General features: G+C 38.3%; 1 protein-coding gene across 1 annotated transcript in view; it reads left to right on the top strand.

Annotated features, from left to right (window-relative positions):
- Window positions 1-18,649, top strand: part of RGS17 (regulator of G protein signaling 17) — a 68,442-nt gene that overhangs the window by 25,717 nt on the left and 24,076 nt on the right. The window contains exon 2 of the mRNA XM_041469964.1: window positions 15,665-15,808. Coding sequence (XP_041325898.1) covers window positions 15,690-15,808 — 119 coding nt within the window. The 5' untranslated portion in view covers window positions 15,665-15,689. The remainder of the gene's footprint in view (window positions 1-15,664; window positions 15,809-18,649) is intronic.

The following is an 18,649-nucleotide window of genomic DNA, read 5'->3' as shown; positions in this document are numbered from 1 at the left end:
GTAAGAATTGCTCATGGAGTTGTCTCAGCCTGTTCTGGAGACCTTATTCCTGCAGTTCCCTCTGTGGAACAGCATCCTTCTGTGGACTGGAAGCAGGGATGGAGCCACAGGTTGGGTTCGGAGGAGGGAGGACACGGATAGACCTTGCAAGGGATGGTGACCTCAGCCAGGCACCAGTCCAGAGATGATGAAACAGTAATGGAAACTGTCACCCCAGCCTTAGAGGAAGAAAGGAGCAGGTCATCCTCCACTGAGAGCTGGAAGTCTGGAAATGGGAAAGGCCAATAGAGAAGTTTTAGATACTCTTTTATTTTGACAGGAGTCAGTGCTATTTGAAAAGGAAGGTGGGCAGGAGCATTGTATTTCCAAAAGTAGATGGTACCAAAAGATCTGCTGGGTTTTGTTATTTTCAACAACTCAAGTAGAGGTGGCTACTGACCTGTGGTATGCTCAAACCAGGAGCAGTGCACAAAAAGGAGCCCCAAAACCAGCAAGTTTTATAACAAGATATTACATGCAAGTAAAAATGGAGTTAAGGACTGGTCTAGATTTCAAAGGTAATTTGGGGAAGGTGAATTTAGATACAAAACCCCACTAGGACTGCAATTTGAGACAAATCTCTTGGCTTACTGAAAGACCTGTAATTGACTCTTATCAATATGTTCAATAGGCAAAGGAGGGGAATCTGCCTGAAGTGTTGAATGATAAACAGGACTTTGACTTCTGCATGCCATTCTACTTCAGTTCTATTTCTGAATTTATTTCCTTATTTTCCACAATGTCAAAGTCCACCATGGTCAACACCCCACAAACAACATAAGTATGCCTGGTCAATGGGGAAAAACTGAAGGAAATGTGTTGGATTTTCCCCTTAGGATGACTCCACAAATTTTAGGAAATGTGATGAGCAGAAGAATGATTTGTTTCAGTCCAAGACAGCCCTGAAATAAAAGATGAATGGATTATTAACTGCAGCTATATGGAGCACTCAGTTATCCAATGTTGAATGCTGATGCACAGTTAGTGCTGACAGTATTTCAGGGGGAAAATCAGTAGACAGTAACAAGCAAGCAGAAACAGAGTTGTCCAGGTGACTTTTCCCCCAAAAGAGGACATCTAGATAACAAACAGAAGAGGTAACTAAAACCTGCAGTACTGCTGGGGGAAGTATTCCTGTTAGGGCTTATATCTGTTATATCTGTTACATCTTTTCTTTTGGTCTGTGAGCTGCTCTCCCTTCAGAAGAGGCTTCGGGTGGTCTCCAGTGGAATGGTGGTCCAGAGACCTCTGCCCCCACATGCTCTGTGGGTGTCACATGTGCCTGCCATATCAGCCTCATTTCTTTCACATCTGTGAGCTCCTCTCTACAGAACAGGGCAATTTTTCTCCATCAGTTGTCTCCAAGCATAACCAAGTAGTTCCACTGGGATTTTTTTGTTCTCCTTGTCTGTAATGTGAAATGAAGCCACTCTAAGAGATGTGTATTAGAGCTAGCAAGGACTGGCAGAGGGGCATTAGGCATTCTGACCTGTGTCAAGTGTCCTGGGAAGAAATGCTCAGTTTTGATGTTTCAGTTATGCATTAACTGAATGTACTAAAACTTTGCAAGAGGCATGACTCAAATGTAAAACATAACAGGGAAGAACAATTTCATTTGAGAGCTCTTGAAACAAAGCAGTGGTCTCTTTATTGAGAAGTATTGTGTTTAATGTCCCTCTCTGAAGCCTCTGTTCTTGCTTGTCATTGCAGTTAGTTGCACACCATTCAGATATCAACAAGGAAAGACATAAAGCAGAACTCTGAGGCTGCACAATTGTGTTAAATATTCATCTTTTGTCTCAAAGGATAAGGATTTATTTAGCTGTAGCAAATGTAATGCTTTTTGCTTCATGAGAAACTACCTTAGAAACCACTACTATGAAACAGCCTTATGTGTAACACTTAAAACACAGATAGCTTTGCAGTAAATAAAATTAATTTCATGCAGTTTTCTCTGATTTATGGGGTTTTTTTGGGTTCCTTTTCTAAAACCTTTTATACCTAAAGTTTTCAGAGTATCTTCAGAGATGTCACCGTCTTCAGAATGACAGCCTTGTCTTCACTTTGCTTCAAATTAGAGAATTTCTAAGAACTGATTCAGTTCAAAAAGTACTACGATATGGATCTTTTTGAAAGTCCTCTCATACAGAACATATTGTATTTTTCATAAGAGGAAAGATATGTCTTGGTCCATAACAAGCTCTGCTTGCTACAGTGCCCTAATTTCCAGTTTGTTCACTCAACAAAAGCTTCATTATTCTTTTATTGTAAAGGAGTTTAGAGGAAAATATACTAGAAATTGCTATGGTAGATTTTAAAGCAACTGATTCCATATTGCCTATAAATATAGAATATACTCTACCTTTTGACTCAAAAGAATCAGCTGAGACAAATTAAAACAGTACATAAGAATTCTGACCTGAAATGAGAGCTAGATCAGGCCCTTCAGACAGAAAACTTTAAATTTTTATGTCTTATGTGACTAAAAAAAATATGCATAAAGAAACATTTTTTCTAATTTTTGCCTTTTTTAAAAAGAGACTTAGGTAGTTTCTAATATTAAGCTTCCTCCTTAGCCTGCTACAAAGCTTGGTAGTAGCTTCAACCATCTTTTCTAGTTTTATTTCATAGCTTGTTTCTCCTCCCCAAAGCACATGATGAAACTGCACAATTGACAAGATTGAATCTAGCCTAAATACTCCTGACACAGGGAAATAAAACCACAGAGGGGTCTAGCTCTGCTAAACTTTCTAGCTGGGCTCGGAAGCGAGCGCTATTCTCCTTCCACAACCTTTTCCAGCACCAGCCTTCCTTCTTTGCCTCCATGACTGAAGGTGGCTCCTGGATCAGGGCTGGGCTGTGGATGGAAAAACCAGAAATTCAGTAGTAGGCTATCAGAGCTCAAAGCTCTTCACCATTCATCTTGTTTCTGACTTTTCCTCTTGGTTTCCCAGCAGATGATCCTCGCTGCGTCTGCCTTTCTCTCTCCACTAATTTCTTGTATGTCATTAAATTTCAACCAAATGACAGGTCACACTTTCAAAGACAATTTCAAAGGCAGAAGATTAAGCCAAGTGCCTGGAAAAAATCAAACAACCAAGTAAAGAAGAGAGGTCCTACTGAAGGCTTTGTGAAGAGAATCACAGCGGAGTATCTGGGAGAGGACAAATTGTGGGGAAGGTGGAGTTGCAGATGGCTGGATGGGTCACATCTGCCATGCCCATAGTACTTTTTAATCCACTCAATGCTGTGCTTAAATATACAGTCAACAGGCTTCCCCAAGCTCCTCTTGCACAGTTCTTTTAAATTAAAACATTACCTTGTCCTTTTAATATTATAGTCTTAAGTTTTCTAAAATTCAGCAAAATCCCCCTACCTAAGTATATTTCACTTCCCAGAGGATATATTTCTCTTTTTGCAAAGCTCTGTATTTTTATTTTTTTTTTGTTCTTTACATTATAAAATATTGGATAAAAGGATGCATCTGAATGTCCCTCATGGAATCTGGAACAAGGACTTGAGTCTCTACTGTCAGTGAGCAGAGCTTTTATGGAAGGAGGGATGCCAGACCAGACATTCACATCAAGATTCACTCAGTCACGTGACAGCAGTGTTTCAAGAGATCTCAACTGCTGATCTTCAAAAATCTATTTCTTTAAGTTAAGTCAATTCACTTTTTCTCATTGCATACTCTGGTGGAAGAGCTACTTTAATGCCTTGCTGTGCAGGAACACAGGCAGCGATTGCAGTCTGTGCTAATGTTCAGCATAAGAGCAGAGTGCCTGTAAATGTATGGATATGACTATAGAAGTGAAACTTTCATACAAAATTTACATGTTTCCAGAGATTTTGAAGGTTTTAGGTTTTCACAGCATGTTCTCAGTCCCTTGCAGTTTAGCAGATTTTTTTTTACATTGGTATAATAAAAAAATAATGAAAAATCATGAACTTCATATTATGTAAGAATAGTTTTAAGTTCCAGCCTTTAAACTTTATAAAAACAAAGTGTTAAAAGTAGATCTTTTATGTAAGACTCTTTTGTAATTCACTTATAAGTGGTATTCAGAAGATTTTCTGTGTTTGGATGTATTTTGCTCTTTTCTGGCCATCAAATAATTTGTAATTATTTTTCTCTTCTTAAGCTTTTAAAAAATGCAGTAGCACCACAGCCTTCCCCAGGCACATATTGCTTCAAGAACATCATAGAAAGAAAAGGGGGGAAAAAATAAATTCTAGAATTTCACTTACTATTGTTGTTTGTCCTCCAAATTAAAATATCCTTTCTGAGAAGGAAAAATGATGGATTCTTTCTATCAAAATTTTTATTTAGCATTTATATAAATTATAGAAAAAGTAACTCACATACTTGGTAGGGTAAAAAAAAAAATGAAAAGAGAGAGGAAAAAAAAAAGAAATAAAAGCTCCTATATTGTTTTTTTAATATTAAGTTTTCCATACAGCAATAACTGTCAGATTCTGCAGGAAGACATAATTTTTCATTACTGTTGGTGCATATGAAAATACATGCATAGCTTGCTATAAAAAATTTGTTTACTGGGATTGTTGGCATTTTATATTTTCAAACTGACACATTAAATAATGACCATGGTAAGAGAAAAGAGAGGAGAAGAAATAATTGGTTTTGTTTCTTTCTCTGAACCTCCATACATCCCCTCCAACACACAACATGCTAAACAGTTTTCCACAGTAGTAGTTTCAGAACATCTTAAGCTCTCTGCCTCAGTGTGTTACTTTGGAAATTTCTGGGAACTGAGAGACACCACTTAGCCTGTCAGGTATTCTGTGTATAATTTAGAATTTATGTCTTTTTACTTCACACTCGCACCATAGCTCTGTGTTTAGGGCAGGGAGGCCGTGCTCCGAGTGTTCACAGGTGAGGGGCTCTGAAGAAATCCATTCTTCCAGGCACGCTACCAAACAAGACACTGGTGGGGATTCAGGCAGCTGAGGCAGGTGCTCAAGTGGTGAGGTGCACAAAGGAGGCTGCAGCTTTCTGCACAGAAATCCTTCCAGCCAGAGAAGGGATAAAACGAGGACAAGAGAAAGGAAACTTGGTTTCTCTCACTGAAAAGACAGTAAGTTCTCAAATGCTCTTATAATGGCAAGGGGATTTAACCTGGAAGTCTGAGTTTGGTTTTTTCTCCACAAATCTGTTTTTATTTTCTGTGCTGCCTAGTGAGTTGTAGTGAGTCTTGCTGCAGCAGCATTAGACAGACATCTGCCTGCTGTATTGCTCTGCAGGTTATCAGTTTCACAGCAGAGCTGGCAGACACCTTAGCCAGGTAAAGAACATGACCTCAGAGGAGGGATGGAGGCCATGGAAAAGACCTGAGCTAGGACACTGGTACAAGCCAGGAGGAGGCAGATGGTCCCATGAAAGCCTCTCTGCTGTTGGCTGAGTGCATCCTGTACCACTGCCCTGGGTTGTTGCAGGTGAGTACAAATCAAAACTTGAAGAGCACAGTGTCATAATTTTTAAAAAACCTGTGGTGGTTTTTTTCTACTGTCAGAGAACCTTAGATGCAAACAGCTTCAGGGCCTAGACTGGTGGCTTCCATCACACAGAGAAGTGTTGGGCTTGGGGCATGGCTTGTCTTTTCCATGAGATCTAGGCAGAATTTTTTTTATATTTGACCACATAAATGTTGTTGCTGAAATGTTTACTTTGTTAACATATAAATATAGTTCAAGACACAAAGGAGCTGAAAGCTGTGTGCCTGTTCTTCTATATATTAAAAAAGCCTCCTATTATAAGTCTGCTTTTTCAAGCCATATAGTTTGTGTTGTCTCAGACATCCACTCTAATTTCTAGCTCCAAAATTGTTCTAACCCAATAATTAATCAGGTAAATTCATGGTTTTTTCTTCCATCTTTATTTTTTCATTGTCTTCCCATTTTCCTACTGTACTCGGCTGCCCTTTTTATTTCATGCCAGTTTTTCCTGGTAACTTGCAGAATGGCAGAAAGATATAAAAAAGCCTGTGATAACTTCTCCTGACTGTCCCATGCTGGTGGCTGGCATCATTCTCCCTGTTCTCTCTGCACTGGTGAAGCCCCAGCCATGTCTCAAAACCAGCTGTAAGGGATACAGAGCCTGGGGAAGGGAGAGCACCAATTAGAGTATGTAACAAAGCCTTGGGAATCTATGCGTCCACAGCGCTCTCTCCAGCACATCCACACATCCATGAACCATTCTGCTACTAAAGTAAAGAGCCACATTGCTTTTATAAGTGGGAAACCCTCACATGTGACAGACCATGAAGGACATGATGCTTAGTATCAGCAGATGGAGAAATGAGTGTTGCTATATGCAACATGCAGGTAAACAAACCAGCATTAAACACAGAACAAGCAAGTACAGTGAAAGTTTCAGACAGTAGAAATACAGGATTTCAGACAAAAAAAAAAAAACCTTCTCCAAGCATGGTGACAGTATCTGGTTTTAATACCATGTGCCAGCATGGTGGAAAAGAGCACATCTGTTGCAGAGAGTAGAACTGGTCTTCTCTCACTTCCTCAGACCAGCAAGCATCAGCACTCTCTATAAAAGCACAAGCACCAGGAGCTTGCAATGAGTTAAACACAAGTAGCACAGCTTGTGAGAGAGAAATGGAGATTCATTACAGGTGGGGATGCACCAGCCTGGCCACTCTCTGCCAAGGGCAAATATTTCCTTAGTTCTATGGTCATGAAGTTCATAAAAACTGTAACATGATCAGAACATGCACCTAGACAAGCCTATCTGAGTGTAGTGCTTGTATTCACCTTCTCCCACTGTTCCAAGCCATCAGAAAGACTTTAAGGCTGTTTCATGCCACCTTCTTCTCTCTCTCTGTTATACCATATTAACCAAATACCTTCTCTACACCAAACTACTCTCTTAATTATGTTTATACTTATTATTTTATTTTATTTTTTTCCTTTTGAGGGTGGCAGAGGAAAGGAGGGCTGGAACACAGAGATCATGTCAGAAGATATCTCAGAAGTCAGTCAGTGTAACTAAAATCAGCATGACTACCAAATATGGAGTTATTTCAAAAATCCTATAGTCAGGAAGCCTTTTTGAAGCTCCTTCTGTTCAAATTTGAGACTTTCATTTTGAAAAGGAAATTGAAAAAATAAAGGTTCTTTGAAGTAGAGGATGCAAGTCTTCATCTTACAGTGAAAATGTGGATTCTGTCATTTCAGAGACTAGAACCATGTCCAATGTACTTTCAGAAAAGCTCATCTCACATTAAAACAATTTTCCTAATCCTTTCCTTTGTCTTTCAGCCCTTAGTAGCACGTGCACCATAAACAAAATTTATGTGTGCTTATTTGATTAAAAGCTGCAATTTCTGCAGATGAAAATTTTCCAGAATGGTCTTATCTGCAGAAAAAGTAGTTCACCAAAAATAAAGCTTGTTTGACACTTGGATTGCACCTGCAAATCTGTTTAGCCTATGTTGGCTACAAATTCTTGTGCTATGGCTATGACTTTTTTCTTAAATTTCTGCAGAAATTTTTGCAGAATCTTTGCAGTTCACATAACCCCCAAATGACAGCTGGCTTTTTATACAGAGAAAAAGCTTTGAGCACAAGAAAACTTATTTAGAAATTACAATGCTAATGCATAAAATAAAGCTCTCTGGGTTCTCAAGTGTCTTCTTAATGTTCTCTTTATGAGGAACGTCAGAGACTTTAACAAAACTCTTATTTTCAGCAATATGTCAAGGTCTGTGTTTCCCCTCTGTAAGGAAATTATCTTCTCAGCTTTCTACAGTGTATTGACTTTATGTGTGTAAGTCAGTGGAAGCCATGCTAGCTGTAATGAATAGGAATATAGATGCCATGTAAACAGGATTCTTAGATGGTTTTCAAACACAAATATGAATAAAAACAATGCACTTAAAATAAAATAAATAAAAGGTTTCCTGATGAGTTTTATATTTTGCTTTTTATAAAATGTTCCCGAAAACTGTAAAATGCTTTTAATCATAATTTTAGTGCAGCTTCTTAAAAACCACATGCAGCCATCTCAAACTTTTCAATAATGCATTACTGTCAGTTTTAATGTTTTTTTGCTGAACAGTAATGTCTGATTCAGAAGCACAAATGCATATTTACTTGATGATGCAAAGATTTAAGCAAGGCTTCTTCAGGATACCAAGTTCCCATAACATAATAAAAAGAAATCTCAGACATCCTTTATGAGTACAGAAGGTGTCTGGGAAAGTCATAAAAAGAATATTACTGTAAAAAAGACAAGGATTTCATAGTGTTCAGCCAAATTGCACAGTTTCAATTTAAATGAATATTTGTATATGAGTGTTCTACCCTAAATAAAACATTTAATGTCTGAACACTTTTTGCCAGTTTTCCACTAGATTTTATTTTCTTTTTATCCTATCTTATAATGGATAGGATGTCCACTTTATGACCTTCTCAGGGTTTGCTGCAAAAGACTTTAGAAAGAGTCCTACATCTCCAGGTCAGAAGACCTGACAGGAGAAAGATGCCTGTATGGCAGTAGTGGATCCTGTGTCTTGAAATTTTTTTTTGTTGAGCTTCAGTAACTAATAGAAGAGGAAGATATTTTGCTGTAAACATTCAAGTCCTCAGTTCTCGAAAAGCAAAAGTCAGTAGGTGCAGTAACCTGTTCTCTGAGCCAACAGGTGTTCAAAACCTATGATGTCAAAAGTTCAAGATAACTCTATTGCACTTTTTCTGGTAGATTTCTTCTTCTCCATCCATTACTTTGTATGAATTTATTTGTGAAGTACTGAACGACTTTCAGGTTTGATTAAATAAAGGGAATGTACCCATGTCAAGGTTACTCCTGTGCAGAGTGAGTGCTATGAATGCCATTGCTGTATGATGGCTGTTAAGTGGTCAGCAGCACCCAAAAGGGTGCCTGTGGTACTGCTGTCTTGTCTTGTACTGCTCACTCAGCATTGCAAGGGGAGTATGGAAATCTTTTTGTAGCTCAGAGACATCTGGTAAAATCTTGTGGTCTGTCTTCATTTAGCTTGTGGTACCTTTAAAACACTCCTCCAAATGAATGAAGACAGCATAAATAAAAAATCAATGTTGTGTTAGGGCTGTCTTTGCATTGCAAGTGCAGCGCATGCATCAGTGATATTATTTAACTGACAGCTGTATCCAGACTGTGTCTCATGGTTCTGTTACTCTAGGATGCCTGTTCTTAAAAAGCCCTATGGATTTAAAACAGATAGAATACCACACTGCATTTAAAAAAAATAACACATTACAGATCGTTAGATGTGTCACATTGTAGCATTCTCTGAGGGTTTTTGCTTAGTGTTTCCAGTTAAAAAGTGTTCTATGTGTTAAAAATTGACTAACTACTAAAAAAAAAAAAGTGACTATTTAAAAAAAAAAAAAAGCAAGCAGCAGTATTTCAGGGTTATCTTTGTCTTACTCTCCTGCTTACTATTTTAGGAAACTAAAACCCAGGCAACTAATCAAAATCTTGTAAAGGCCAACTAATTATCCCCAAATAACTCATTAAAAAGATTCAAAAATGTGTTAATGTAACTCTGTTCTAATAAGCATTGAGATTTTCCAAATATATAGAATATATTCTTAAATGGTGGTTTGAAGTCTTGAATCCACAGGATACAAAGCTTTCCTCAGTGTACATTTTGGTTCTTACAGTGAAGCCTGGATGTGGTCTTAAATGGACATTGTCTACCATAATACTTAGGTTTTAAAGGTTCAAAATCCCTAAACTTAAAGACAATCCTTGTTAGGAATCAAGTGAATGCCAGTAAAGACAGTGAAAACAAGTATGGTTAAGAGATTGATAGAGTCACATCTGGGTTTGAAATAAACTGGTATAAGGTACGAATTTATATAAACTACACAGTTGAGGTTTTGGCCCTTTATTTTCAAAGTCAAAAGAAGAAAAGCAATGCGGGAGAACTGATGTGATAGATCACAAAAAAGAGATATTTTAAGGGCTAAGTTTCTTGCCTGCAGAGTAAATCACCCTCTATATCCTTAAGTCATTGTCTGCACCTTTCTTTTGCAAGGTGATCTTTCTTGCCTATTGCAAAGTTTGAAAAAGGACAGATTACTCTGGCTGATTCTGCACCAATTCTGTCCCGAAATCTTAGCCATTATGTGTCCTACCTGCAACAAAAGAAAAAATGCCACTTCCTTGCTGTATAAAATGGTATGTGTTTATCCTCATCCTTATATGATCTCTCTTTCAAAATAGCTGTTAGATAATGGTTCCAGAAGATAGGATAGAAAATCTTCTCAACCCCCTGTGGGGTTACAAGACTTTTCTCTGATTTCATAGCACAGGAGCTTCTCCAGGGAATGCCTTCACAATGCTAAGAGGGGGACAGAAAATATTGCAGGGGGGTCATGTGCAAGGGAAGGCTCCAAAACAAGCAAAGAGGGCCAGATGGGACAGTGCCAAAAGTTCAGAAACTTGCAGTACTGCAATGACAGTCTTTTGAGGAAAGGGAGGAAAAAAAGAAAAAAAAGGTCTCATCATCAGAAGAGACACATCAAATTAAATGATTGAAATGGTGCAGCCTGTGTTTTTTGCTGTGTCCAATACCTTGGAAATCTCTGGGGAAAACACTTTAAAACCTATCTAAAAATTAGCACAAATCCTACAGGAGGTAGAGAGTCAGGGAAGTGCAACAATGGAGAAATTGCCTTATTTTCATTTTGTAGAGGTACTCCGTGGAATTTGAAGGGACTGTAGTCTGTATTCAATAGGGCTTCCCAGGTATAAATGCAATAAACCAAACAATTCTTCCATCAGTTATTTCTTTTGAGCAGTCTTCCCAAGACAGTGCTCTACACACAAGGGTTTTTCTGTAATAATTACTCCTGGGAACCCAGTGGAATTAAGTGGTAATTACACTATCTAAACACAGAAATAGATCCTTGTGCCATTGGTTCCAGAACTAATAGGCTACCTTACTTCAAATTTCTAAGGGTTTTTTAGTATTCATAATCTTCCAGCACTGCAAGATTGAAGGGCTGCACAGACTTCCTTACTCTGCAGCTTGTAATAGCTACCTGTCTCATAACTGGTATAATAAACTGTTGCTGTACCCTCGGGTTCCTTTCCTCAGCTACAGAGTAGGGCCAGCAGATGTTATGCAGAATGAAATCCTCCATGATTATGGGGTTGCTCAAAGGGCCATAATACCAACCCACCCCCAAGAGAATGAGTCAGTCCAGCCAGCTCGAATACTGTTCCTATTTCCTACCAGTACAAGCAGAAATCATAACACAGTTAGTAAACCGTGACACCAAATGGAGGCAAAGAGCCAGATGCAAAACCAGCAGAAGAAATTGATACCTGTGATGGTCTGAGAGATCATATGTAGTGTACCAAGGAGAAAAACCGTTCCGTTGGACAAAAGGCCCACCTTTACCACCTGGTACTTTTGCCAAGCTAGAGGGTCTCAGGAAGAGTGAAAATGGTGAAAAAGCTAAAAGGCAAACTGACATCTTGGAGACAGTGTGTATTATTTGTAATATTATTCTAGAAGATTGACTCAGAATCAGTTCACAACATTCTAGTCCTTCATAATTATGTACTAACTTTCACACTTCAAAAAATTGTTCGGTTCATCGGAGTAAGTTGCTGAATCAAAGATTCTAAATTTCTTTTTATGCCTTGGACCAAGGCACCAAAAATAAACTCTCTGTCTGCTCAGTCTCTAAATATAGCCAAGAATTAAGATATCCCTGCTTCTGCATCCTAAATAATCTAATGGAATCAATTACTGTTTTGCGTAGATGACATCTGGTATTTGCAAATAAAATATGAAACATGAAATCCAACCAAAATAAGCATGAAACTAAAGTTTCCAGCCATCCAACTACATCCTCAGTAAATGTAATAGCTTTGCTTCACAGGGTGGGGTTTTCAAATTATAAATTTCAGCTTAAAGCTCTCTGAGAGAAAGTAACACAAACAGAAGAACAAGGCTGAAGACTTTGACTTCAGCCACTGGTTGAGCTGGTGAAAACTTCATTTATTCACTGAGAACACTGTCCCATTGCCTGGAGTTTCAACCTCATGCTTTTATTGAGCAGAACACCAGTCATGCCAAGCAAAATCACTTTCTTTGTGCCATGAAACACAGCAAGGTTCAGAGTGAACACCCATGTCAGCTGTGGAAAGGAGAGAATCTGAAATGGATTAAACACACCTTTCTCCCATTGTGGAAGTAAAATCTTTCCCCATTATATTAGGCAGCTAAGGACAATTCCACTACATAATGCCCATGTTTACAACCCATTTCAAAATGTATCCGTTGTAGCACTTCACTGGCATTGCAATTAATGCTTTATTCTGCTAGAGCCAGAATCTCCTTGGATGTACATATGGGATTTGGGGCTGTTGCTCACTCTTTCATCCTCTCTTCCTTCCTTTACTGTGAGAGAAGTGAGGCACTGGAAAAAGTTGCCGAGAGAAGTTGTGGGTGCCATCCATCCCTGGCAGTGTTCAAAGCCATGTTGGATGGGACACTGAGCAACCTGGCCTAGTAGAAGGTGTCCCTGCCCATGGCAGGGAGATTGGAACCAGATGATCTTTCAGGTCCCTTCCAACCCATTCTATGATTCTGACTCTGATTCTTTTCTTTCTTTCTTTCTTTTATCTGTTTCTTTTTATCTTTCAAATACAGCCTAAATAGATAAATATAACTTTACCTGCAATCAAGGACTGCCCTCTTCCTTCATCAAATAATGCATGGCCAGAAAGGGGATGGGTTATGTGCCTCCCCATACTCCAGAGCTGTCATAACATAGCAAAGCAAGCAGTTCTGCTCAAAAGACTGGCTAGACTGGCTCTGAGCAACCTTGGAGGAAGCCATTTCTCCTGAAATGCTCTACAGTGGAGAGCATTCTGTGTCCTGCCAAACTTGCGAACCTCTGAACTAGTTGGCCATGGTAGTTCATACCAAAAGATGAATGCTGGAGACTTTTCAGTGGTTGAGGTTGCTGGTCAGGATGAAAGATGTGACCCACTCCTGTGAAACCTCACTTCTGACTGTTCCTCTCTGCCATGCCTTGTGTGTTGGCAACTGCAGCTGCAGATTTTACCTTTCTGCAGCTGCATTAAAAAAAATCCCACCCATTTCACCATCACTTCCTGACTGTGAGCAGGAATGGAGGAAAGTGGTCCCCACATTGTTTTTGCCTGCCTGATGTTCAGTGTTCTCCCCTGCTCTGTCCAAGTGCTCACATCTTCCTGAGGTAAAAGAGAAAGTCACTTGAAGCAAGTTAAACCTATTTTTTTTCTTTTCCTTCTAGATTAAATTTTAATCATGCCTATTCTTTTATCAAATTCACCAGGTCCCTGTACAAATGCTGCTTCCAGCACAGAGAAGAGGGACAGCTCAGGTGAGGGAATGAGTGACTGTGACCTGTGCAGGAGAAAAGAGAGAGGGATATTTATTTTAGTGGCAGCAGCATCTTGTGGTGTGGTAAAGTTTTTGTGAAACTACAGCAAAGTCACCAATGGTCATTATCATGTCTGAATGGATAACCTTCTTCCTGTCCCCTTTATTTATACTGCCACATATTCTAGCCATAGTACATTTACATATATATATATAGCTAAAATTATGAAAAAAATGCTTGACTTCAGGTACACAGGTGGAATGAATGGGATTACAGTCCAACAAATCCCTAAATATTGATAACTTACTGGTTTCTGAAACTAATAAATTTTTGTTAGAGTGTTTTTGTTGTACAAATATTTCTAGAATCATTATCTTACTTAAAAGAAACAAACATTCCATTTGAAAATATCTGGCTTTAATTCCTTTAACCACAGTCATTGCATTTGCTGAAAAAAAATACCAATTCACAGCATGACAGAGCTATCTATGAAATAATTTAAATGCATCATGCACAGTCAGCAGAAGTTCTGCATTGTAATTTGGGGAAAAAGACTTCATACTGTCACTTACTCTCTGAGCTACATATTATGCTTCAGCAATTTCCCTTCCTTCCTGTCTATTGAAAAAATATGGGCAGTTATCCAGTTACACCATAGCATCCCTTTCTAACCCCAGCTGTTTGCATTTGACATGAAAAAAAAAAAAAAAAAAAGGTGTGGGGTTTTTTTGCATGTGGTTTTAATTGTCAAGAGCAGCTATAAACCATAAGCCATATCAATGGCATAAGCAGGTGCAACTACCAGTGATAGTTAAATGGTTGTTCATTGTTTGATTTGACGAAACACTACAGAAATTACTTGATTCTACTCAATGACAGCATGCATGGAAAAGGTAGCTATGCAAGAAGCCAAAATAACCACCAATCTTGAGTTTTAGAGCATGGGTTTGAGTTCTGAAGCTTAGTGTCCTTGCTGCGTGTGGTTGTGTGTAAGCTGTCTGGAAGGACACTATTGCAGAATAAAAACCTCTGGAGTTTTAGCTTTAGAGTTTCATGTGAATGATAAATCTCACAGGTGCTGCTTGAGTGCATGTAGAAGTGGCATGTCTCTTATTTGTGTGTACATGGTGTACCCAAGTGGCAAATCAATCAGACTTTGCCTTTCTGCAGCCTTCCTGGTTGTAGCAGGATGCCCAGGGAGTGTGGAGCACAGGGCATGCTGCTCACACCAGGCCATCTCTACCCGCTTCTGTTTTAAACTAAGCTCCTCCCCACAGTAATCTGTTAGTACTTTTGCAAAGGCAAAAGTACCAAATTTTACTCTAATTTATATGTTTGTACTAGCCATTACTCTGGGAAACTTAAAGTTGTTGTAGAAAGATGTGAGCCATTAGAAGGATCCTGACATCTAAGCCTTCCTAAATAATGTAACTTATTAAAAAATGTTTAACTTCTTTTGAAGACTAGATAATGCATGGTATACTACTTCCAGCTGCATGTTTTAAGTCACTGGGAGGAAAAAAATCTTGGCTGATAAAATCTAGGAAAAACTGGCAATGAGCAAAGAAGATCTGTGACCAGAAAATAGTCTCAAAGGTGGAAAAGTATTTTATAAATATGTATTAATTATTCATTTTATATGTGATGAATAACTCTTAAGTAGCAAGCCTCTCAGTTATGACTGAGTTATAGAAAAATCTTGGCCCTTACCAGACAGCTGCCCTTGATATAATATCACTTACATCAATTTCATTGGTCCAGCATGGACTAAAGAAGTCAAAAACTAAAAATACCAGTTTCCAACTCATGTTGAAGGTGAATAACCATCCTGCTGTATTTTTAGCTGTATATTTAGCACAATGGAAACAGCTGTGATAGTCCTATGGTAAGGAACAAGGCAGTCTCTCCCGAGTGCTACAAAAGCTGTATGGCTTGCTGTTGAAAACACTGATAATAAACAGCTCTTTGACTCCAGCCTAAGCAGTAAGAATGGGTGTGATTCAGCAGCACAGGAGCATCAGTGTGTCACTGAGATGTGCTCTTCTGGAAACTGCTTTTAACACAGTGGAACTACTCCTTGGCTGGCTCAGTTGACAGTCACGTGCTTTTGTTGCCATGTGCTGTGAGAAGCAGTTGCATCAGGCATTGCTGTAGAAATGTGAATGCAATTTATGACGGTCTGTAGTAATTCTGTACATCTCTTATGTCTGTGTTCTTATAGCCACTTGGGCACTGAAGTAGCTGAAATGAGAAAGAGGCAGCAGTCACAAAATGAAGGAACATCAGCTGTGTCTCAAGCACCTGGAAACCAAAGGCCCAACAACACATGTTGCTTTTGTTGGTGCTGTTGCTGCAGCTGTTCATGGTATGTCCTGTAGTATATTTACTTCCATATCCACCACAGGTAAACAATGAGAATGGAAAGCACTGGGAACATGTTAACTTCTGGGAGAGGAGACACAATTTAACTTTTCACTTTAAAATTTGATTTAAATATTCCCTGATTTGGTTGGACATCTTGTAATGGGGAAGAAGAAAGAGTAGTAAATTCAAGCTATATTTATCCTACTTAAGCCTACATAACTAAATGAGAACATTTCAGTTGTAAAACTTGTATTTGTGAGCGAGAGACTCAATAATGAATATTGTATAGCTTGCATTCAAAACATTTTTTTCCTGCTTGTACTTTTGATAGTGCAGTTTTCTGCATTCAGGAGAATAAAAGGGAGATGGTCATAAATGTGAATATGTGGTGTCCTGTTATATTACTAATATAACAGGTAATATAAATAATAATATAAATTCTCTAAATCTGAAAGCATGAGCCTTAAATTCCACTTTTAAATGGAGTGGCATAATTTTAGCGGCTGCTTGTCCCTTCCTCAACAAAGTTGACTTGTAAAGTCAAATTTAAAGTCAGTTTCAAAAACAGCTTTAAATGCTCAGTGTCTCGAGATGCATCAGATCTTTATTTCTTATTTTTATTAACACGGTATTGAAATATAAGGTAAATGACATGCAGTACTGTTCAGAGCCTGTGCATAGTATTAACCAGAGAGTTCCGGTTTTTTGAAGTCACCATTCCTCTGTGTATCTGTGTTATTTTCACTGCAATCACCCATCTGGCACCAGTCTAAAACCTGAGGCTATTTACTTCAGTATATTTAAAAATACATACCACTATATATGCACTAGGGATAGGTTTTTTTCCAAGATACTGCCACATCCTGGAGGTAGTGGTGGGGTGGGCCTGCCTTGGCTGTTATTTCCAGTTTCACCTGAAGGCAGAGTGTACTTGGAGCAAGGATGAGCCAGAGCTCATGTTTTACCAAGTAACTTTGTGATATGTTCATTCCATATTGAGAAACAGGTGGAAGTGTATTAAACAGGAAGTAAAGAGAGGGTGTTTTGTCACTTTTCTTTCTGCTCTGGGACAAGGGCACAATATCAGCTATGCTTTTACAGTCCAGAGATTCATTTACTTCAGTATCCTGTTTCAGGAAGTGACTTTTATCAGATACCACAAGATAAGGATAAAACAAGTAGATATGCACCTTCTCAAACTACCCACAGTAAAACACTTCACAACTACTGTCAATCTGCAACTTAGGGATTTCCTGGCCCAGAGTTCCTTTTTGTGTTGTTTATAGACCTTTGTGGAATTTTCTTTCCTTAATTTGGCAAACCATTTTCTGAAGTAACATCCTAAACTCATCTAAGGTTTTGGCACCCAGGGTTTCCTCTAGCAATAAATTCTACAATGGGCCTGTGTACTCCCGTTTATTTGTGTTAACCTACTAGAAATTAATTTCTTTGATGCTTCCTTGTTCTTATGTGAAGAACAGTGACTAATCGTTCCCAGGATGGTCAAGATTTTACAGAGCTCTCTCATATCTCCCTTCACCTGTTTTGTCTTCCACAGTCTTCTCTATTTTAATCTCTGTGATACAGAAACTGACCCAGACCATGATTTATCCTTATCTGTCCTATTTACCCACCTACCTTGTGTCTCTCTATGTACCTTTCTTATTCTACTATTTCCTGTCTGAGATGTGTGACTAGATCTGTTTTGTTGAGACATGGGTGCACCATGTTTTGTGTTTGCTGCTGAGTTTTGTTACTAATTCCTAGCACTCTGCTTATTTTTAACAGCCCCAGAGATGATGTTTTCATGGAATTATCCATCCTGAATACAACATCTCTTTCCTGAATGAAAATAAAGCCCATCATTGTGCATGTACAGCTAGGGTTGGGTTTTACCTTGCATGCTAGAATATCAATAATATTCATATACTATCAATGATATTCATATAATATCAATAGTGTTCATATAATATCAATAGTATTAAATAAAATATCCATCTGATTTATAAAACTTAATGACCACTGATTTCATTTTTAAGCATGTTGCAACTCAAGAAACCTTAAATTTGAAAATGATACTCTAGTTTGAAGCTGTTGTGACCCTTGGAGTGCCTCCAGTCCTTAGAAGGCAATACCATTATCTATGTAAACAGCTTATGCACATTAAACTTAAATTAGAGTAATTATTGATTTAAAACATATGCTGAACCTTCAGCTGCTCTATTAATTGTTTTTACTGTCTTTCAGGGTTTTTCAGGGATTGAGGTTGGGATTTTTCTTTGCAAAGTAGACTAGACAGAGCATGGAGAAGTCCTGTTAGCTAGTTTTCAAGATTAAGTCAAATAAGTGATCAAAGGAACAGTTACATCACTCATGTTTGCTAAAATCAAAAAGACAGAAAAGGTGATGTAATAAGTATTTTCTAGTTTTAACTTCTAAGATCCTGTAATAGAAATTCCATTAGAGGAAAAATGCGACAAAACTTTGAAAAATGCAGTATGAAATGTTTCAGAATCTCAGTTAAAAATAAGTAACTGATTGTGATGCCAAATTTAATAATAACTTTTTAAAAGTAACTAACTTTATTATTGTCTCATATATAGGGGATTCTAGCTAATTAATTCTCTAGGGTAGTTCTCTGTAATAGAAAAGCCTAATCAACAGTTGTAACAGGTTCTCTGGACCTAATGTAATGACATGCTTTCCCTAGTTCCACAGGTCTCTGTATTTGAGTAACATTAATTTCTCAAGAGATACCTGTCTGGAAGTGTTGGTGGATTCATTAATGGGGAAGACAATGTTCTATCAAGATTAGAATTTTCTTCAGTTTTTCCACCTATAT

This window comes from Pyrgilauda ruficollis, unplaced genomic scaffold, assembly GCF_017590135.1.
Source record: "Pyrgilauda ruficollis isolate IOZ18807 unplaced genomic scaffold, ASM1759013v1 scaffold24, whole genome shotgun sequence".
In the NCBI taxonomy this organism is placed as follows: domain Eukaryota; kingdom Metazoa; phylum Chordata; class Aves; order Passeriformes; family Passeridae; genus Pyrgilauda; species Pyrgilauda ruficollis.
The sequence above is the reverse complement of the archived record's forward strand: the minus strand, read 5'-3'. Positions and strand labels throughout refer to the sequence as shown.